The following is a 15,000-nucleotide window of genomic DNA, read 5'->3' on the forward strand; positions in this document are numbered from 1 at the left end:
CCCGTGCTAAACCACTGTGAAAGTCATGTTTCCCTGGTTTTTCCCCCCCCCAGTAAAGTATGTGGTAAAGCTTACTTTGTAATGTTTAGAAAGAAATGGCTGGTTACATAAAAAAATTATCTCTGGGCACTTTTTTCTCTGTTGGCAATCTATGGTTAATAGAAAACATGCTTAGTAAATAACAGTTTTCTATGGCATGTGAGGAAAATGTACATTTAATGGTGAATGAAACCTTATATTATGAGTTACTGTGAGATATAACAGTTGATCTTACAGATATCAAATTACAATATATCCATGCTGTTTTTACCATGATTTTACTGAGAGAGAACAACAGGAGCTGTCTTGATTATTGTCTGCAGGGTTATTGCAGAATCACAGCAACTGCCCCTTTAGTGGTGAGATTAAACCTTTGGTTATACACCATCAAGCATATAATATTTAAATTTATTTTAAGAGGCTTTTTCTTCATGCCTGAAAGATCTCCAAGCAAATAATTTATATTTAGTGTGTATCAAATGTTTTTACTTTAAATGCACATAGGCTGCAAGCACTGGATAAGAGGAAAAAATCAAGGCAATCTATACACATCATCATATTAAATTCTGACTATTGGCTCGCAAAAATAATCTAAAACTAATATGATTCATTTATGTTTAAAATTCAGAGACTGCATTAATTTTCAATAAGGGAAACATTATTGAAGTGCCTCCTGGTGCTGCATGGTGAAGGCAGGTAGAATATCCCCTGCACACATACTCTTACTGGAGCTTTGCAGTGTCCCTACCAGTTCAGTCTTGTGTGAAATTCTGCGTGTACATTCTTTCACTAAGACATGGTATTTTTCAGTAAAAAACTAATTGACAGAAAGCCTTAAAATTTGAACGTTTTTTTAAAAGTTTATAAAGTTATGATAATTATTTACTCTTACAAAAATGGCTGAGGCTTGTGGAGTGAGATGGGAGGGCTCTGGAAGCAGTTGTTGTTCATGTGTCTGCTTTTATGCAAACTCTGGCCATGGCCCCATGAGCTTGGGGGATTTGGGCATAGCACGTCAAAAGGAAATCCTAATTTACTGTTACCTTTTACATAGAAAAGCAGTTTATACTGCATCCAATTTTATAAAAAAATATTTAAAATTTAGTACCCTTATTTAGATCTTGATTGTGTAAGAACTGAGTGATCTTGTTTCAACTGAGTAAGTTGTTCGTATAAGACCTTTTAAGCAGTCAGTGGCAGAGAAGAATGTTAAATAGAATTGGGTGAGTAACAACAGGGTTTAAAAATGCTCAACTTTAATCTATTTCCATTAAGTTACTTTCTTTTTTATTTTTTAGTACACTTTTTGAAGTATCTTTCTAAAGCCATGAATCCAATAATGGGTCTGGTATGGGATTAAGTATTTAGACATGCGTTCCCCCTTCTGGGACATGTTCATAGCTGGAGTCGCAGTATTCATCCTCCCTCTTCATGTTCTTCATTGCGTACTGGAGATGAGCTTGTGTGACCATCAGCTATAGGTGAAGAGGGATGTTAGCCTCCTTCCTTAAGTAACGCTGTCTCAGGCCAATTAATTAAAAGGATTGATTTTAATTTTCTTTATCTTGATGGTCCAGTTCAGGATGTGGCCGCACTTTTAGAGATTCCCATGGTGGAGGCTTGATCACCAAAAGGCAGTAAAAAAAAGAAATATGCTTGAAAAAGAAGTATACTTTGCTCTGCAAAGCAAAACAGCTTTTGTAGCGAGTGCTTTCTCCTGTATCCTAATCAGATTATTCAGTAGCAGGCAGCAGCCAGACCTTAAAGGCAGCATCTTATTTTCAGATTAATGAAGAACTGTTGAGTGACTTTCAGCCATGAAGCGATGGGAACATTTAATCCTGTTGTGAGTGGGGAAGATTTTCACTCCATTCTCTTCCCATGGTGGCTTCTCTTCACATTTGAGACCAAGGCCAAGCAGTTGGCTTGGGGGTCGTGTTTGTTTTTTAGTGGATGGTTGAAGTGCATCAATGTCTATTTCTCAAACACAGATTTCTGCAAGGCAAGTAACTGATTGTTATCGTTGACACCAAGCTGTCATTATCTTGCTCCCCCTCAAAATCTCAGTGAATTTTGTTAAGATTCATGAGTTTTTTCTTCCTCTTTGAAGTAAGTGAATTATATTTTCACTTTGGTGTGGACAGAGAAACATGCCTAAAATGTTGGGGAATCTGCTGTCAAACCAAAGCAGCAGCAAGCATCTTTGGTAAATCAGTTGTATGGAATACGCTTTTAATGTCCAAGTGGCATGAAAACCTAAATTCTTTTTTTCAAGACTGTTCAGCAGCTTAAAGTATGAAGCACTCCAGGTATAAAGTAGGGTGATTACTGCAGAGTTCAACTATGGAAGCAAACAAGTCAAAACACAGGAGTATCAGATAATTTTTCATAACGAATGCTGAAGAAGATTTCACCCTGCTTATGAATCTAGGAAAATCAATGATAATGTTTTGAGAGTTGTGTTATCAACTATGACATTCATTTTTCAGCACATTTATAGATTGCTTTCGTGAATCCTCAGAAAACCTGTAATTTGCATCTCAGGTCAGTGTTGTTAAGCGTGCTGCTCCATGCTTTCAGTTGCCTTTTATTGCAGAATTTACTACCGTATATACATTTACTATTTTGAAGTACAAGTAAACAATATCATCAAACCTGACATTTATATGCCAGTTACTTCATGCAGGAGCTGATTTCTGACTACCTTCAGAATGGCAGTAGTCCGTTAAAAGACTTTTCCAGCTGAATTTAAGTATTTAAGGATTAGTCTTTGCAAAAGGCAGCTTTTTAGAGAGGGTCTAGTAGCTTGTTTTGCACACAAATGAAATGCTGTATTTTTCAGTCTTCTTTGAAAAGCCAGGTATCTGCTAGGGGAATAATTTGTCTTAAGTTCTCCAAGCCATTTCTCTCTTGGGTGGCAACATGTAGCATGAGCCTTATTTACATTTTGGATGGAGAGGCAGCAGAGGGCTTGTTCCTCACCTGCAAAGTCCCTTGTCAGGGATTGAAGATGTGACAGAATCCTGGTGGTCAAGCCATCTTTTACATGTGTCAGCTGTTGGTAGGAACACAAAGTTCACGTGAAAATCAGAATGAATTAAAATTTTGCCCATTTATGTCAGCTCAGATCAAGGTCAATCTGTATTACAAGTGCTGCTTGGAAGAATTTGCCTCTTAAAAGTATAAAATGGATTTTTAGTTATTTTTCTAAATATTGATGGTGGTATAACTGTTAAACTTGGAGTGAGATAAGCCAATTTCTAGCGAAAGAACTGATTCTTTGCACCGTAAAAAATTTCAAATTCAGAAAAAGACATGCACAATGTAAAATAATCATGATGGCATTTTAAATACACGTTATTCTAAAATAATATATTATGTTTGTCATCCCAAGTCTTTTATAAATAAGTTATTAATATATCAATTGTATGTGTTTAAGAGTGAAATAGTTTATGTTTCTGTATGTTTTGTTTGTTGAATTAATAGCAGAAAAATATTAACTCTGCTTTTAGACATGAAATTGAATCAGTTTGAATTTATCAACAGGAAGAAGGTGGAGAGTGATTATGAGGCTCTTCAGGAACGACTCCGTACATTGCCTGATAAACTGTCCTATGATATCATGGTATGTACACAGTAGGGTTCACATAAGGAAACACTGAACTGTTCAGCAACTTGGTTATCTGTACTGGTAGTGAGGCGTTATTCAGGTGGCCACACAGTACTTTGTAATGTTATGTTTCTCATGGTAGTAGTTAAACCTTTGCTTTTCTTTCTGTTTTCTTTGAAATCCATTGTAAATTACAGTGTTACTGACAACTGAGAACCGATGACATAAATGCTAACACAAAACCTGACATTTTTGATATGTAAATCTATTGTATAGAAAACTGTAATTATGACTGAATTACGGTACTTAGTCATTTCCTGAGAAGAAAGTGGCCATAGTATTTCCTGATTCATGAAAATAAAGCCTAGAACATTGATTTTTACATAAAAAGGTGCTGCTAATTTTTGTTTCACCGATCTTCACATTGACATAACGATCTTTTTTGGTGCTTTGAATCTTCCCTAACACCGGCACAGCTCCCTGTGTAAGCTTTACCCTGTTGTCTTGTGCTTACCAGAATTTTGACCAAATTGGCTTTTTTCTCTCCTTTATTTCCCTCCTCTGTTCTCAGGTCGAATTCAAGATATATCTGTCTTTGAAGGGAGAGAAGTTGTACTGTAAATAACTGAATGGCTGATTTCAGCCCATAGTGCCTGACTGTTTTGTTCCTTGGCAGCTTGGCTTAGCATATAGCATTGAATTGTTAGTAGAGACGGCATTGGAGTACATTTACCATTTGGGAAAAGAGAGTGTTTCCTTTTCCTGTGCTAATGATTCAGTGCTGGATTTTATGTGTGTAGTCCATTTACAATGTGTATATGTATGGCCACATGTTGTAAAGCAAAAGGATTGTGTTGTTTCAAAGCATAGAAAACCCCCTATTATAAAAAAAAAAAAAAAAGGCTAGCCAAGGTTTATTCTCAGTTAAAGCAGTAATGTCAACTCACATCTGTTATTTTAAATGTATATAAATAGTTCCTATCCTGCTAGCCAAATATTTTCATATGTTTTCAATTTTGCTTTCATCATTTTGGGGGAAGAGTGAAAGGCAAATGGTGCAGTCTGCTACTTGAAAACCAAGTCAGGAAGGGTGTATGTGTAGGAAAAGCACATTCAGCATAGCCTTAATGTCAGGGTCCTGCTTGCTGGAGAACTGTTTCAAGCCTTGAATACCCTCCTGGATACTGGAGCTGGGGAAGATCACATTCCATGGAGACAGATCCACTAGGCCAAACACTCTGCTTCAGCACAAATGCGATGAGAAAGCAAGTGGCTATCCTGAGGAAATAAAGGAGGTGGTAGAGGAATAAAGTAGAAGGAACTGATAGAGACTGGCTAAGACAGATCTCTTTTTACCCTAAGAAAGAGAAAACTTGAGGTGGATGTTTTGTCACGTCCATTTTAACTCAGTTTGATTTTGGTCTCCTAATTTATTTGCAGTTGAAGTCTGTGAAGTTTGGCCTGGGGAAGGTGTCTTTTTAATTCGTGAAAACAGTGTCCCAGACATTGAAATATGTGTTAAAACAGGGCTTATACATCTTAACAAGCACCTTTTAAAGTTACAAAATGTCAGAAGTATTCTGGGTCAGTATTTGGAGAGTTGCTAGAGGATGGATGTTCCTTGGTGGAGCACTGCTCAAAGGTTGAGGTCTGCACGCTGGTGAATGGTAAAGCGAGCTTAAGCAGTCTGTGGTCCTGCTAGTAGCCCCACAAACTTACACTGAGGTTTCTAAAGTACTTAACTATTAGCAAGACAGATAAAAGCAACTCATCTTTGAGTCAACCATACCTATTTAAGTATTTTTAAGATTTAAGAAAGCTAAACTTGCTGTTATTAGGAGATGAATGTAGTCTGTGTATAACAAACATGTAACTCACCCAAATGATAACATTTTTGTCATCAAGGCTTACATGTTACGATTAAGTGGATTGTTTTCCATGTGAGCAGTTGACTATTCTATAGTTTTATGTCACAGACCAACTTGTCTAGTTCAGTACCACTTTTCAGATATTTTAAGTACAGTACTAAATTTAAATGGATCTGGTCATTTGAATATATACGCGGGATTAGTCATTAAATAACTGCTGTAGAAATTTTATTTCTTTAACTCTGTATTTTATTTTCTGTTAAAAACTAAGGTATGAATGACTGCCTAGGTTTTATTTTTATTTGTGATTTTCAGCAGTTTCTTCTCTGCTTTTCACAGGTACCTTTTGGACCTCTTGCTTTCATGCCAGGAAAACTTGTCCACACCAATGAGGTTACTGTTCTGCTTGGGGACAACTGGTTTTCCAAATGCTCAGCAAAGCAGGCTGTTGAGCTGGTTGAGCACAGAAAGAAACGTATGTATGCTTCTGAACATAATTTAATAGTTAAAATTATGTGTCTTTGTGTTAATAAGTCAGTAGCATCCACACAGTGTTTTTGTAAGCTTGCTATCAGAAGTCTCATTCAGATGTAATATCAGTTTAGCACCTTATTTTCCACCTTTACATTGTATTTTATTGCATATGTACGATTTTTTTAAAGATCTATCTGGATGTTTTTTTCCTTTCCACTGATGCATCAGCTGAAGTTACGAAAATTCAGGTTTTGATGTTAGATGTCAGAATATAAGATCCATCAAGATTTATTCCTTTGTATATTGTATGCAAAAGTAAAAAAAGAGGAAACCAAACCAAACTAAAACCCCTCTTTTGCTTTTCTTTAACATGAGAAATGCTGTATTTTCTTCCAGAAAGTGAACATCACATTGTAGTTTCGCTCTTAGTTGCCTTATATTCTGTTTATATATTCTGTATAGATACTACAAACCTGTATTCTGTTCTCTTGTCTCGTCTTATTTGCTGCCTTCTCCTCTGTTTTAGTTTTTTTTTTCTTTGTCCATGTAATTTTCCAGCTTTTTTCTTCCTCTAAACATGCTTTACTCCTGCTTGTTGGTTTGTTTGTTTGTTTGTTTTTCTCACTTTCTGCTCAACTGCATTTCTGCCTCCTTCCCTCAATGTTCCTATCCACTGTTGTGGAGAGATCTGCTGGATCTCCCCAGATGTTGTGCTGCTGGTGTCTACCAAATTCATCTTCCACAGCAGCACATCACAGAGGCAGACGGGCAATTCCTGGTTTTGTTTCCAGCTTTTTTTAGTTGTTGGTGAGATCTTGGGTTTGAAGTGCCAGAGCCACCAGGAAGTGGTGTGCATGGTACACTTTGGAACCTCTTTATGTTGGAAAGAATGAGTGCCTAAAATATTTGATGTAAATGTCAAGGAAGGAAAAGCACAATGAAATGGAAAATAAATTGGTACCTAGTAGCCTTTGCTGCTTGCTTCAGATAAGCGTTTGAGTAAATTTTTTTCATATTGGTTTTACCTGTAATCTGTCTCATTCCTGAATGAGTGCTCACTGCAGCTTTACCCTGTGGCTGCTACATCTACCACAACTGTTTACACTGGATTTTTGTTTGAGTTCAGCTATCCATGTTGCTGTGTGCAGCAGAATACCCCAGAGCTTCCCCATACAAATACGTTTTTTCTCTTTGTCTCAATTCTGTGCAAGCAATATTTGTGTAAGAAAAGTCATTTTTTTTGTAAAAATTCATTTGCTGTATTACTTTAAAATACTCCTTTATGAAGAACATTGCCAAAAGTACATAATTTGTATTTTACCTATTATCTTTCTTAATCTGGTTCTCCTGACACAACTTTGCAATTTTCTTTCTTACTGAACTGAATCTACATTATTTATTGTGACTCTTGTGAGATCTCAGGTCCATATCTTTTTCTTTGATCACCTGATACTTTTTTCAGTGCTGCAGGATATTTTTGTCACCATTACATTCAGTGAAATCATTTGACCTTTGCATAGTAGATGTTTGAACATTAAGTAGTCTGCTGGGAGACACACAATAAATGCTGAATTCTTTTCTTTATGATCTTTTAAATTGCATTTAAAATACGAACTCAGAAATACTAATTTCTTTTAAAGCAAAATAGTCTTTGATGCTGGATATAAACCCTCCATGCAGCTGGTAGTTCTCTTCAGCTGTGTGATGGCTGCCAGTGGGAGGCTCCAAAACACAGATATTAACTAAAAACTTTTTTTTTAAAGGACCATTTTCAGTTTTGGATGACAAAACCCATGTTAGTGCACATGACTCTAAAAAAAAATAATTCTTTCATGCATACACATTTCTCCTTTAAAAAATACAACTGACTTAAACTCTTTTAACCATTTTCACACTGAATAAGGGCAACTTAGAGGAGAATATTGGGCGTTTTATTAGTTTAATTAGAAAAAAAAGTTATCTATGTGAAAGACCTGTAGGCCATTGCTGGATAATGTGGCTTTGCCACTTGTGGCACAAATGTGAAAGACCGATGTTTCACAAGCATTATTTTAAAGTCTCTTTTGTGTAGCTATTTTCATAGATATGACTTCTGATTTCACTGGCATTTTGTGAGCATAGTTTACAGGGTGATGTATACTGGGTGTTACTGTTATATTGACACAGCCTGATTTGATTTTTGGTGCATAATCTTTTTGTTTTGGACGTAAATTCCATGCATAGGTCACACACACTGGAAAAGAGGGCATGCTTCCTGCAGAGGATTACGTTGCAAGCAGTCCCGAATGTCCGATGTGCCAGTCGGAAGGTCCTAACACAGCAAAGCTTTTTTTAAGCGTGCACTTACAGCCAGTGTGTGCTTAAAGGCTTTGATGTATAGGAATTGGGGTCTGAACAGAGCAAAGAAAGGCTCATGCTGGAATTGCTTCCCAAACAGACAGCTGGCAATATTTGCTTCTTGGTTTGTTTCTTCAGTGACCTACATTTTTTTATCCAGTATTACTCTAATTTAGATGAGTATTTTTTTTCATAACTAGCTGGTCAAATCTGTTCAGATAACCAAAATGGACTTAATTAGTATAGCACCAATAATCCAGTGCTATAACATAAATTAAGAGCTGTAAAGAAATAAATACAAGGCACACATTTTCATTGCTTACTACATCTTGTGTCCCACTCTCCTGAATGGTGAGGAGTGGGAAAGCATCTGCTTGGTGCTTAAGTTTTCTAGTGGGACTGGTGCTTACATATCTAAGGGTAAGAGATTACTGTAACTCACTTGTGAGTGTTGTTTCTTGATTGTTCTGGGGAGTTTTAGTTACTGCCTTTGACTGGTTTTGTGGGGGTCTGCTCAGTGGAGGCCTCTACTCACGAGGGGTGACCTTGTTTGCCTTTGAGGATGCCACTGCCCTAACAGTTAATTTAATCAAGGTTCACAGAAAATTTTCTTTACAGTTTGATTCCTTCTGTGTATGTTGGATTCATACAAGAATGGACAATATGAATTTGCACGCTTAAGCAGTTAAAGTGCCAGATAAATCAAACAATGTCAGTAAGCATAAAGCCTTGGAAGTTAGGGATAGCAATAAGAGTATACTATATATAAAAGCTTAAAATGTTACTTAGTGCTAATTAGGTCATCTTTTTTGTCTTAGTAGTTTTGTTAAATTTGCTTTTTAAAGGAGAATGACTGAAAAAAATGTTTATGGAATAGAGAAATGCCCAGCCACAGCAGATGCATTTCTTGGTTAAAATTTATTTAACTAAAAGGAATAATTGAGGAGTGTCTGTACTGCATTTAAAATGCACTTTAACTGACATAGCTATAGAAAGCCCTATTTTGGGGCTACATTTTTGTTTGCTTAGCTTTTGATTTAGATGCAGACTCTCCAGCACTGTGATTGGTTGAAATGTATTTGGTAAAATTTGGGACAGTCACTCATGTCAAGTGTTACTTCTTCATAAAATATTGATCATGTCTTCTTGAATAATATCTGAGTCTCAGCAGATCTTTAATTTGCTGTGCATTTTTGTGGCATCCTAGATGTTCAGTTAGTTCCAAAACTGTTAAATCCAGTGAAGTTTATGGAATTGTGAAATACATTTTTAATTGTTTTAAATTTGTAGCAGTTAAGCCAGGTAGTACAGATAATGGGAAACACATTACACACATGTTTGTGTGAAAAATGTGAAGAAATAGTGACGGAGATTAAAGGATATGCACACCAAATTCCATTATAATAAAAGAAATTAGCTTTTTAAGTATGTCACAGTTTAGCACAACAATAATGCAATTGTAGGTTTTTCTCTTACAATTATCTTGCTTAAGGTACTTCATAATATTTCTGTTCTCCTCAAGGCAAGACTGTATTGTCTCAGAATTCAAAGAGGGAATAAAGATTCTTTTTGTGAATATGGGATTATATCTTCTATGTGTTTGTGATGATATAAATTACATTTTTTCTCTGTATCAGTAATCGCATTAATTCTTTAAGATGGGAAATTTTTCATTACAATAGTCCCTGTGGTAGTTACTATAGAAAGAAATTAAATAGATTTTTCTTGTAAATATTTGTGGATTAATTCAGGATGCTAGGTATTCCAAGTGTCTAAACACTTAAAAAGATGGGAAATTAAAACATGCACACAGAACTAGGAGTGGTTTTATTGTGTTAAAAATTTATCAGATAAAAAAAACCCCACTTAAAGGAGAATTGTTGAACTACTTAGCAATTGTGTCTTCAGTATATGTAAGAATACCCTTGCAGTGTCATGCTGCAAATGAATTCATGAAATGAAAATACTGATTACATTAACATACAGTATTGTGATAGTACCCAATTGTAAATTGCAGTATGTAACCTTTAATACAAATATTTGTGTCAATCAAAATTGACCGATAGCTTAGTATATGGGGTTTAACAGATACCATTGTTTTTAATAAATAAGATCATCCAGGCGGATGAGGACCAGTTTGAATTTGTTCCTTATCAGCATTTCCAGAAAAAAAGGATATTGTCTCCAAACTATATGATAGGAAAGCTTTCCATTTCACATCTGTGAATGAGTGAGGCCTTTAGAGGTTTTTAATATTTCATCCAGGGGTGAAAATAACTTCCTTTATGTTCTAAAGAATGTAACACAAACTTGCCTACTCACTTTTTTGGGGGAAAGGACAAAATTGCAGGCAGTGTTAGAGAGAAATCTAGCTGTTGCTTTTCTTGATTAGAAAAAAAAAAGAAAAAAAATTACTCTTGTTTTGCATGCTGGAAAATTTTCTTTCTCTGTGCTTTTGAACATCTGTTTACCATTTCTTGCAATGATGACTTCTTAGTTTGATAACCTCCATCAGTTCTGTCCTTACCCTTGTTACATCAGGAGCTGCTTCGGGGCAGTGCTAAGTGCTCTAGATTTGCTCTGCAGTTCCCAGGAGGTGTTTGGTTTCTCACAGGAGCACAGTCCAGGTATTTTAACCAGAACACAGTGGAAGAAAGTAAGGAGTATGGACTCTTTTCTGTAGGTTATGTATTGTGATTCAAAGAAGCCTCTAGCTTTTTTTAAAGCTTTTTTTTTTTTAATAGCTTGCCTCTTACGGGGCAAGAGAGGGGTTGTTTGATTACCACCCTCCTTCATTTTGAAGGAATTTGAATGCATTCATACAATTCCAGCCATTACACAGGTGTGTGAACCTAAAAGAGAAGTGTGTTGCATTTTCGTAGTGTTCCTAAAGGCAAATTATCTATACATATTTTTACAGAGGAAAATCCAAATGACTTTGGTTTTGATAGCAAGGGAACGTGGAAAACAGAATGAAGGTTGTCATTAAAAGACGCAAAGCTGCTGCACAAAGGGTTGTGTTGCATTTTACAAAGTAGTGCAGTTGCTGTTACGAAGAATTAATTTATTTATGTGGTTGCAAGCACAAAGAGAGCTTAAATCCATATACACGAAAAGCAACTGGGATTCACTTTTGAATCTTAAAACAAATGCATCTTTAGAAAAATGAACAGGAAAGAACAGAAAACCAGGAAAGGGTGTTTCAAAAAGCTCTTAGTAGATACTCCTTTCTACAGAACTGCAGATCTTCTTTCAAGTAGCCTGTGATAGTTTATTGAAAAATTATTGACTGAAAACATTTTGGTGCAGATTAAATATATATTTATTGAAATACAGTTAAAAATACTCAGATGATTGATCTACTGATGCAGACCCTTAAAAGCAAGAAAATAATTAACACACTTAAAATAGCATGACTTAACTTGACTGATTAATAGTTCTTGTAGTTGTACTGTAATGCTGTGCTTCTGCAAGGAAATACCTTCCATCTCCAAAGGATTCAGAAGGGAAGTATGTGCATTAGGTTGCAGGATACCTTACCTTCAGCCTCAGTAATATTAACATGCTGCATTAACAGACTGCATGATAGGTGTTCTTGTTTTGTTCAGAGGTCGGTTGTAACTGTGCTAGAAATGGCTGATAATAGAATCACAGAATGGTTTGGGTTGCAAGAGAACTTGAAGATCATCTAGTTCCAGCTCCCCTGCTATGTTATATCCATGATACTCCCCCAAAGACTAACTGAACCTAGCAAGGTAGACCAGGCTTTAGGTTCATCTCAGTTTGTCCTGTTTCACAAAAGTCTGACACTTCAAAATAGATCAACCTGTTCTCACTATTCTTGTCTGTTCTTACTATTTAAATCCCAGTGTAATACACAGTTTCCAGAAGTAACTAAAATAATGTCTATGATTCCCCAAATCCTTACAGACAACACTCCAAGGACATTAATGTCAAACTCAGATAATTAAAATTTGTATCCAGCCAAGCTAATTAACCCATTAAAGCCAAAATGCATAGATGAGAATTTGTGTCAGTTTGGCATTAGTACGTTGTCATGTCTTGTAAAATCTGGCTTCGGTGGACTTCATTTCAACAATATGAAATGTGCTCCCCAATTACTTTTTTCCTTTCCCAGTGTATATGTAGCAAGCAGAGGGCTGCTTCTTAAAAACAGCTAACCATGGTGTAAGGAAATCCAGCGCAGTCCTTTCAGACTAATAAGGGAGCTGGGAAAGAATGAGCTAAATGTAAAGAAATCTCGCTGCTTGTAAATATTCAGAGGCTGCTGCACAGAGGAAATGTACGTATCCTGATTTCTGATTCAAATACCTTTTCCTTTCTGCAGTCCTGGAAAACAGTCCTAGAGACTCTGGCTTGTCTGTGGCACTGAACTGTCGTTCTGAACAGTTTAGATGAGACATGTAAATAGGAACCACTCGGGTTCACCTGAAAGCCATGTCAGACTTTTCTCAGATTATTGGATGTGACAAAGTTGGACAACAGCCTCTGGTTCAATCCGTCTTAAAAGGCTCTAAGAAGCTTAAACCACAGGGTAGTAAGAGGAGGAGACTATGGAGCCTCTTTTGCTCTACTGGTATTTTTATGGGGGGTCTCAATGAACTAAACCCTGTAGTTTGTAAAGTGAATTGTTTCTCACTCTATAACGGTACATTTTAAAATTCAGTGAATGATGTTGGAGGTGTTTAGGGTGCACGGTGGCAAGTTGGAAACATGAAACCCTGCGCTTCCCCTGAAGTTAGATGCCCAAACCCTTTTCCAGGAGACACCTTCCTCATGGGGTCTTGGCCATGGGAAGGTCTTCAGTTTGGCCTTTGGCTTTCTGGAGGCAGGGCAGTAGCAAGCGACCTGGCAGGCTGCCTGCAGACAGAGTATCCTCGTAGTCCTGGCTGTCCAACAACATGCTGTGTGGCCCACAGTAAATCACTTAAACTGTCTGTTTCTTCATGTGTAAAATAGGAGAGAGTAATAGTTCTTCGCTCTCAGAGTGCTGGGCAGGTTAGTTAATGCTTGTGCAGCATTGTAAAATAAAGTGTGGTGTGTAACTGCTGAGGGTCCTTAACACCTGACGGAGCAAACCAGCACGCTTCCATCTGGAGAGCAGCATCGTGACTTGGTGCTCCAGAAGCAGAGTAATCTGGATGGCTGTGGAACAATATTTAGATATACAGGCAATGACTGAGACACTCGTGATGTTTAAGAAACAGCTGAGCATCACATTTACTATGAATGTAAAATAAAAGCCTGAGGAAAATTGGTCTCAAGCTAGACGTTTACATATATTGAGATTACCTTCAAGAGCTGAAAGCACAGATGGGAGCATTTTGTATGAAAACTAGCACCACCTTTCTTTGATTTGGACTTTGGAGGGTGCTACAGACACCAAAAAAAGCTGTGGACAGTGTTGGTGGAAATTAAGAATAAAAGCAGCATGCTAGAGGTGGTTGCTGCTGTATGTGGAGGATGAGGTGGTTCATGGAGGAGTTGTCAGGGGAGCGGGACCCTGATTGCATGTGGAAGGAGCTGTGTCCTCTGAAGGCACAGTTGGCAGTACTTGACAGGTTGAATGCTTTTTGGGAATAGTGTTTCATTCAGCAGGAGCATTTTTCAGGGAAGAATCTTAAGGTATTTCTTAGAAGCACCTTAACTAATGGAGATGACTGCACATTTGTCACATAGGCTGTTGTTTGGTTTAAAGGCTAATGCTTTTGACTACCTGGGAGTCTGAGCTGTGTCTTCTTGCTTCTTGTTGGAAAGGATGGGCGTTTGTTGGAGTAGCCTTTTCGAAAATGCGTAATTTTCTTTCTGAACTATTTACTGCAAGTAATACATTTTTAAGTAATTGTAGTCGATGCACTGTGAAATATCAGCAGGGGAACAAAACATACAATACGGAGTCTGTTCAAATTAGGATGAGAGTAATCTCACACACATGGTGGTAGTTGTGTTTTGCATTGACTGTTCTGTGCATAATTCCCTCTTCTATGTGTGCTGAGGGGGAGGAGGAATCTGAACCTGTTTGTAGAAGTTTGAATCACTAAAGAGATTTTATTTTCTCAGTGTATCTCCAAACTAATTTTCTCTACTTAAGCACATTTTATAATAATTCTGTGATTATTAATGTATTTTCACACATCCTTACCTGAAAGGCCTATGATTATAATAAATGCAATCTCTGAAACATTTACAACTGCATACCCTAGCCAGAAAACTGTATGGGGAGTAGCTATGGATGTGCTTAAAATGTTTTAGCATTAGCCTTTAGACCAGAGAAGTACTCAATCATATACTCAAGTTCACAGACAAAAGGAGCATTAAAGAGTAAGAACACTGAGAAAACATTTTGAAAATAGTTGTTCAATTAGAGTATTTTGCAATTAAGTTTTCCCTCATTCCATATTCCTGTCTGTAAAATGGGAATAGCAGGGTGCTCCACCATATTTGTATGTTGTAAAAATCTGTAATTGAAGGTGTATGGGTTTTTTTTACATGCTGCAGTGCTGGTGATCGTGTATCATATATAGACAGAAGCAGTGCTGAAGAAGGAGCTAGCTAGATCCATGAAGTGAGTTAATACTTAAAAAAGTTTCTTGGAGTGTGACTTTGCTGATCCCATGGTAGAGAGGATCTCTTTGCCTCCTTCAGAGTATT

The 15,000-nt window shown here is 36.9% G+C and overlaps 1 protein-coding gene across 1 annotated transcript in view; it reads left to right on the top strand.

The window, feature by feature from the left end:
- URI1 (URI1, prefoldin-like chaperone) overlaps window positions 1–15,000 on the top strand; it is a 37,465-nt gene that overhangs the window by 7,526 nt on the left and 14,939 nt on the right. The window contains exons 3-4 of the mRNA XM_010010516.1: window positions 3,586–3,664; window positions 5,857–5,992. Coding sequence (XP_010008818.1) covers window positions 3,586–3,664; window positions 5,857–5,992 — 215 coding nt within the window. The remainder of the gene's footprint in view (window positions 1–3,585; window positions 3,665–5,856; window positions 5,993–15,000) is intronic.

The sequence above is a fragment of the Nestor notabilis genome, unplaced genomic scaffold (genome assembly GCF_000696875.1).
Source record: "Nestor notabilis isolate BGI_N333 unplaced genomic scaffold, ASM69687v1 scaffold23622, whole genome shotgun sequence".
In the NCBI taxonomy this organism is placed as follows: domain Eukaryota; kingdom Metazoa; phylum Chordata; class Aves; order Psittaciformes; family Psittacidae; genus Nestor; species Nestor notabilis.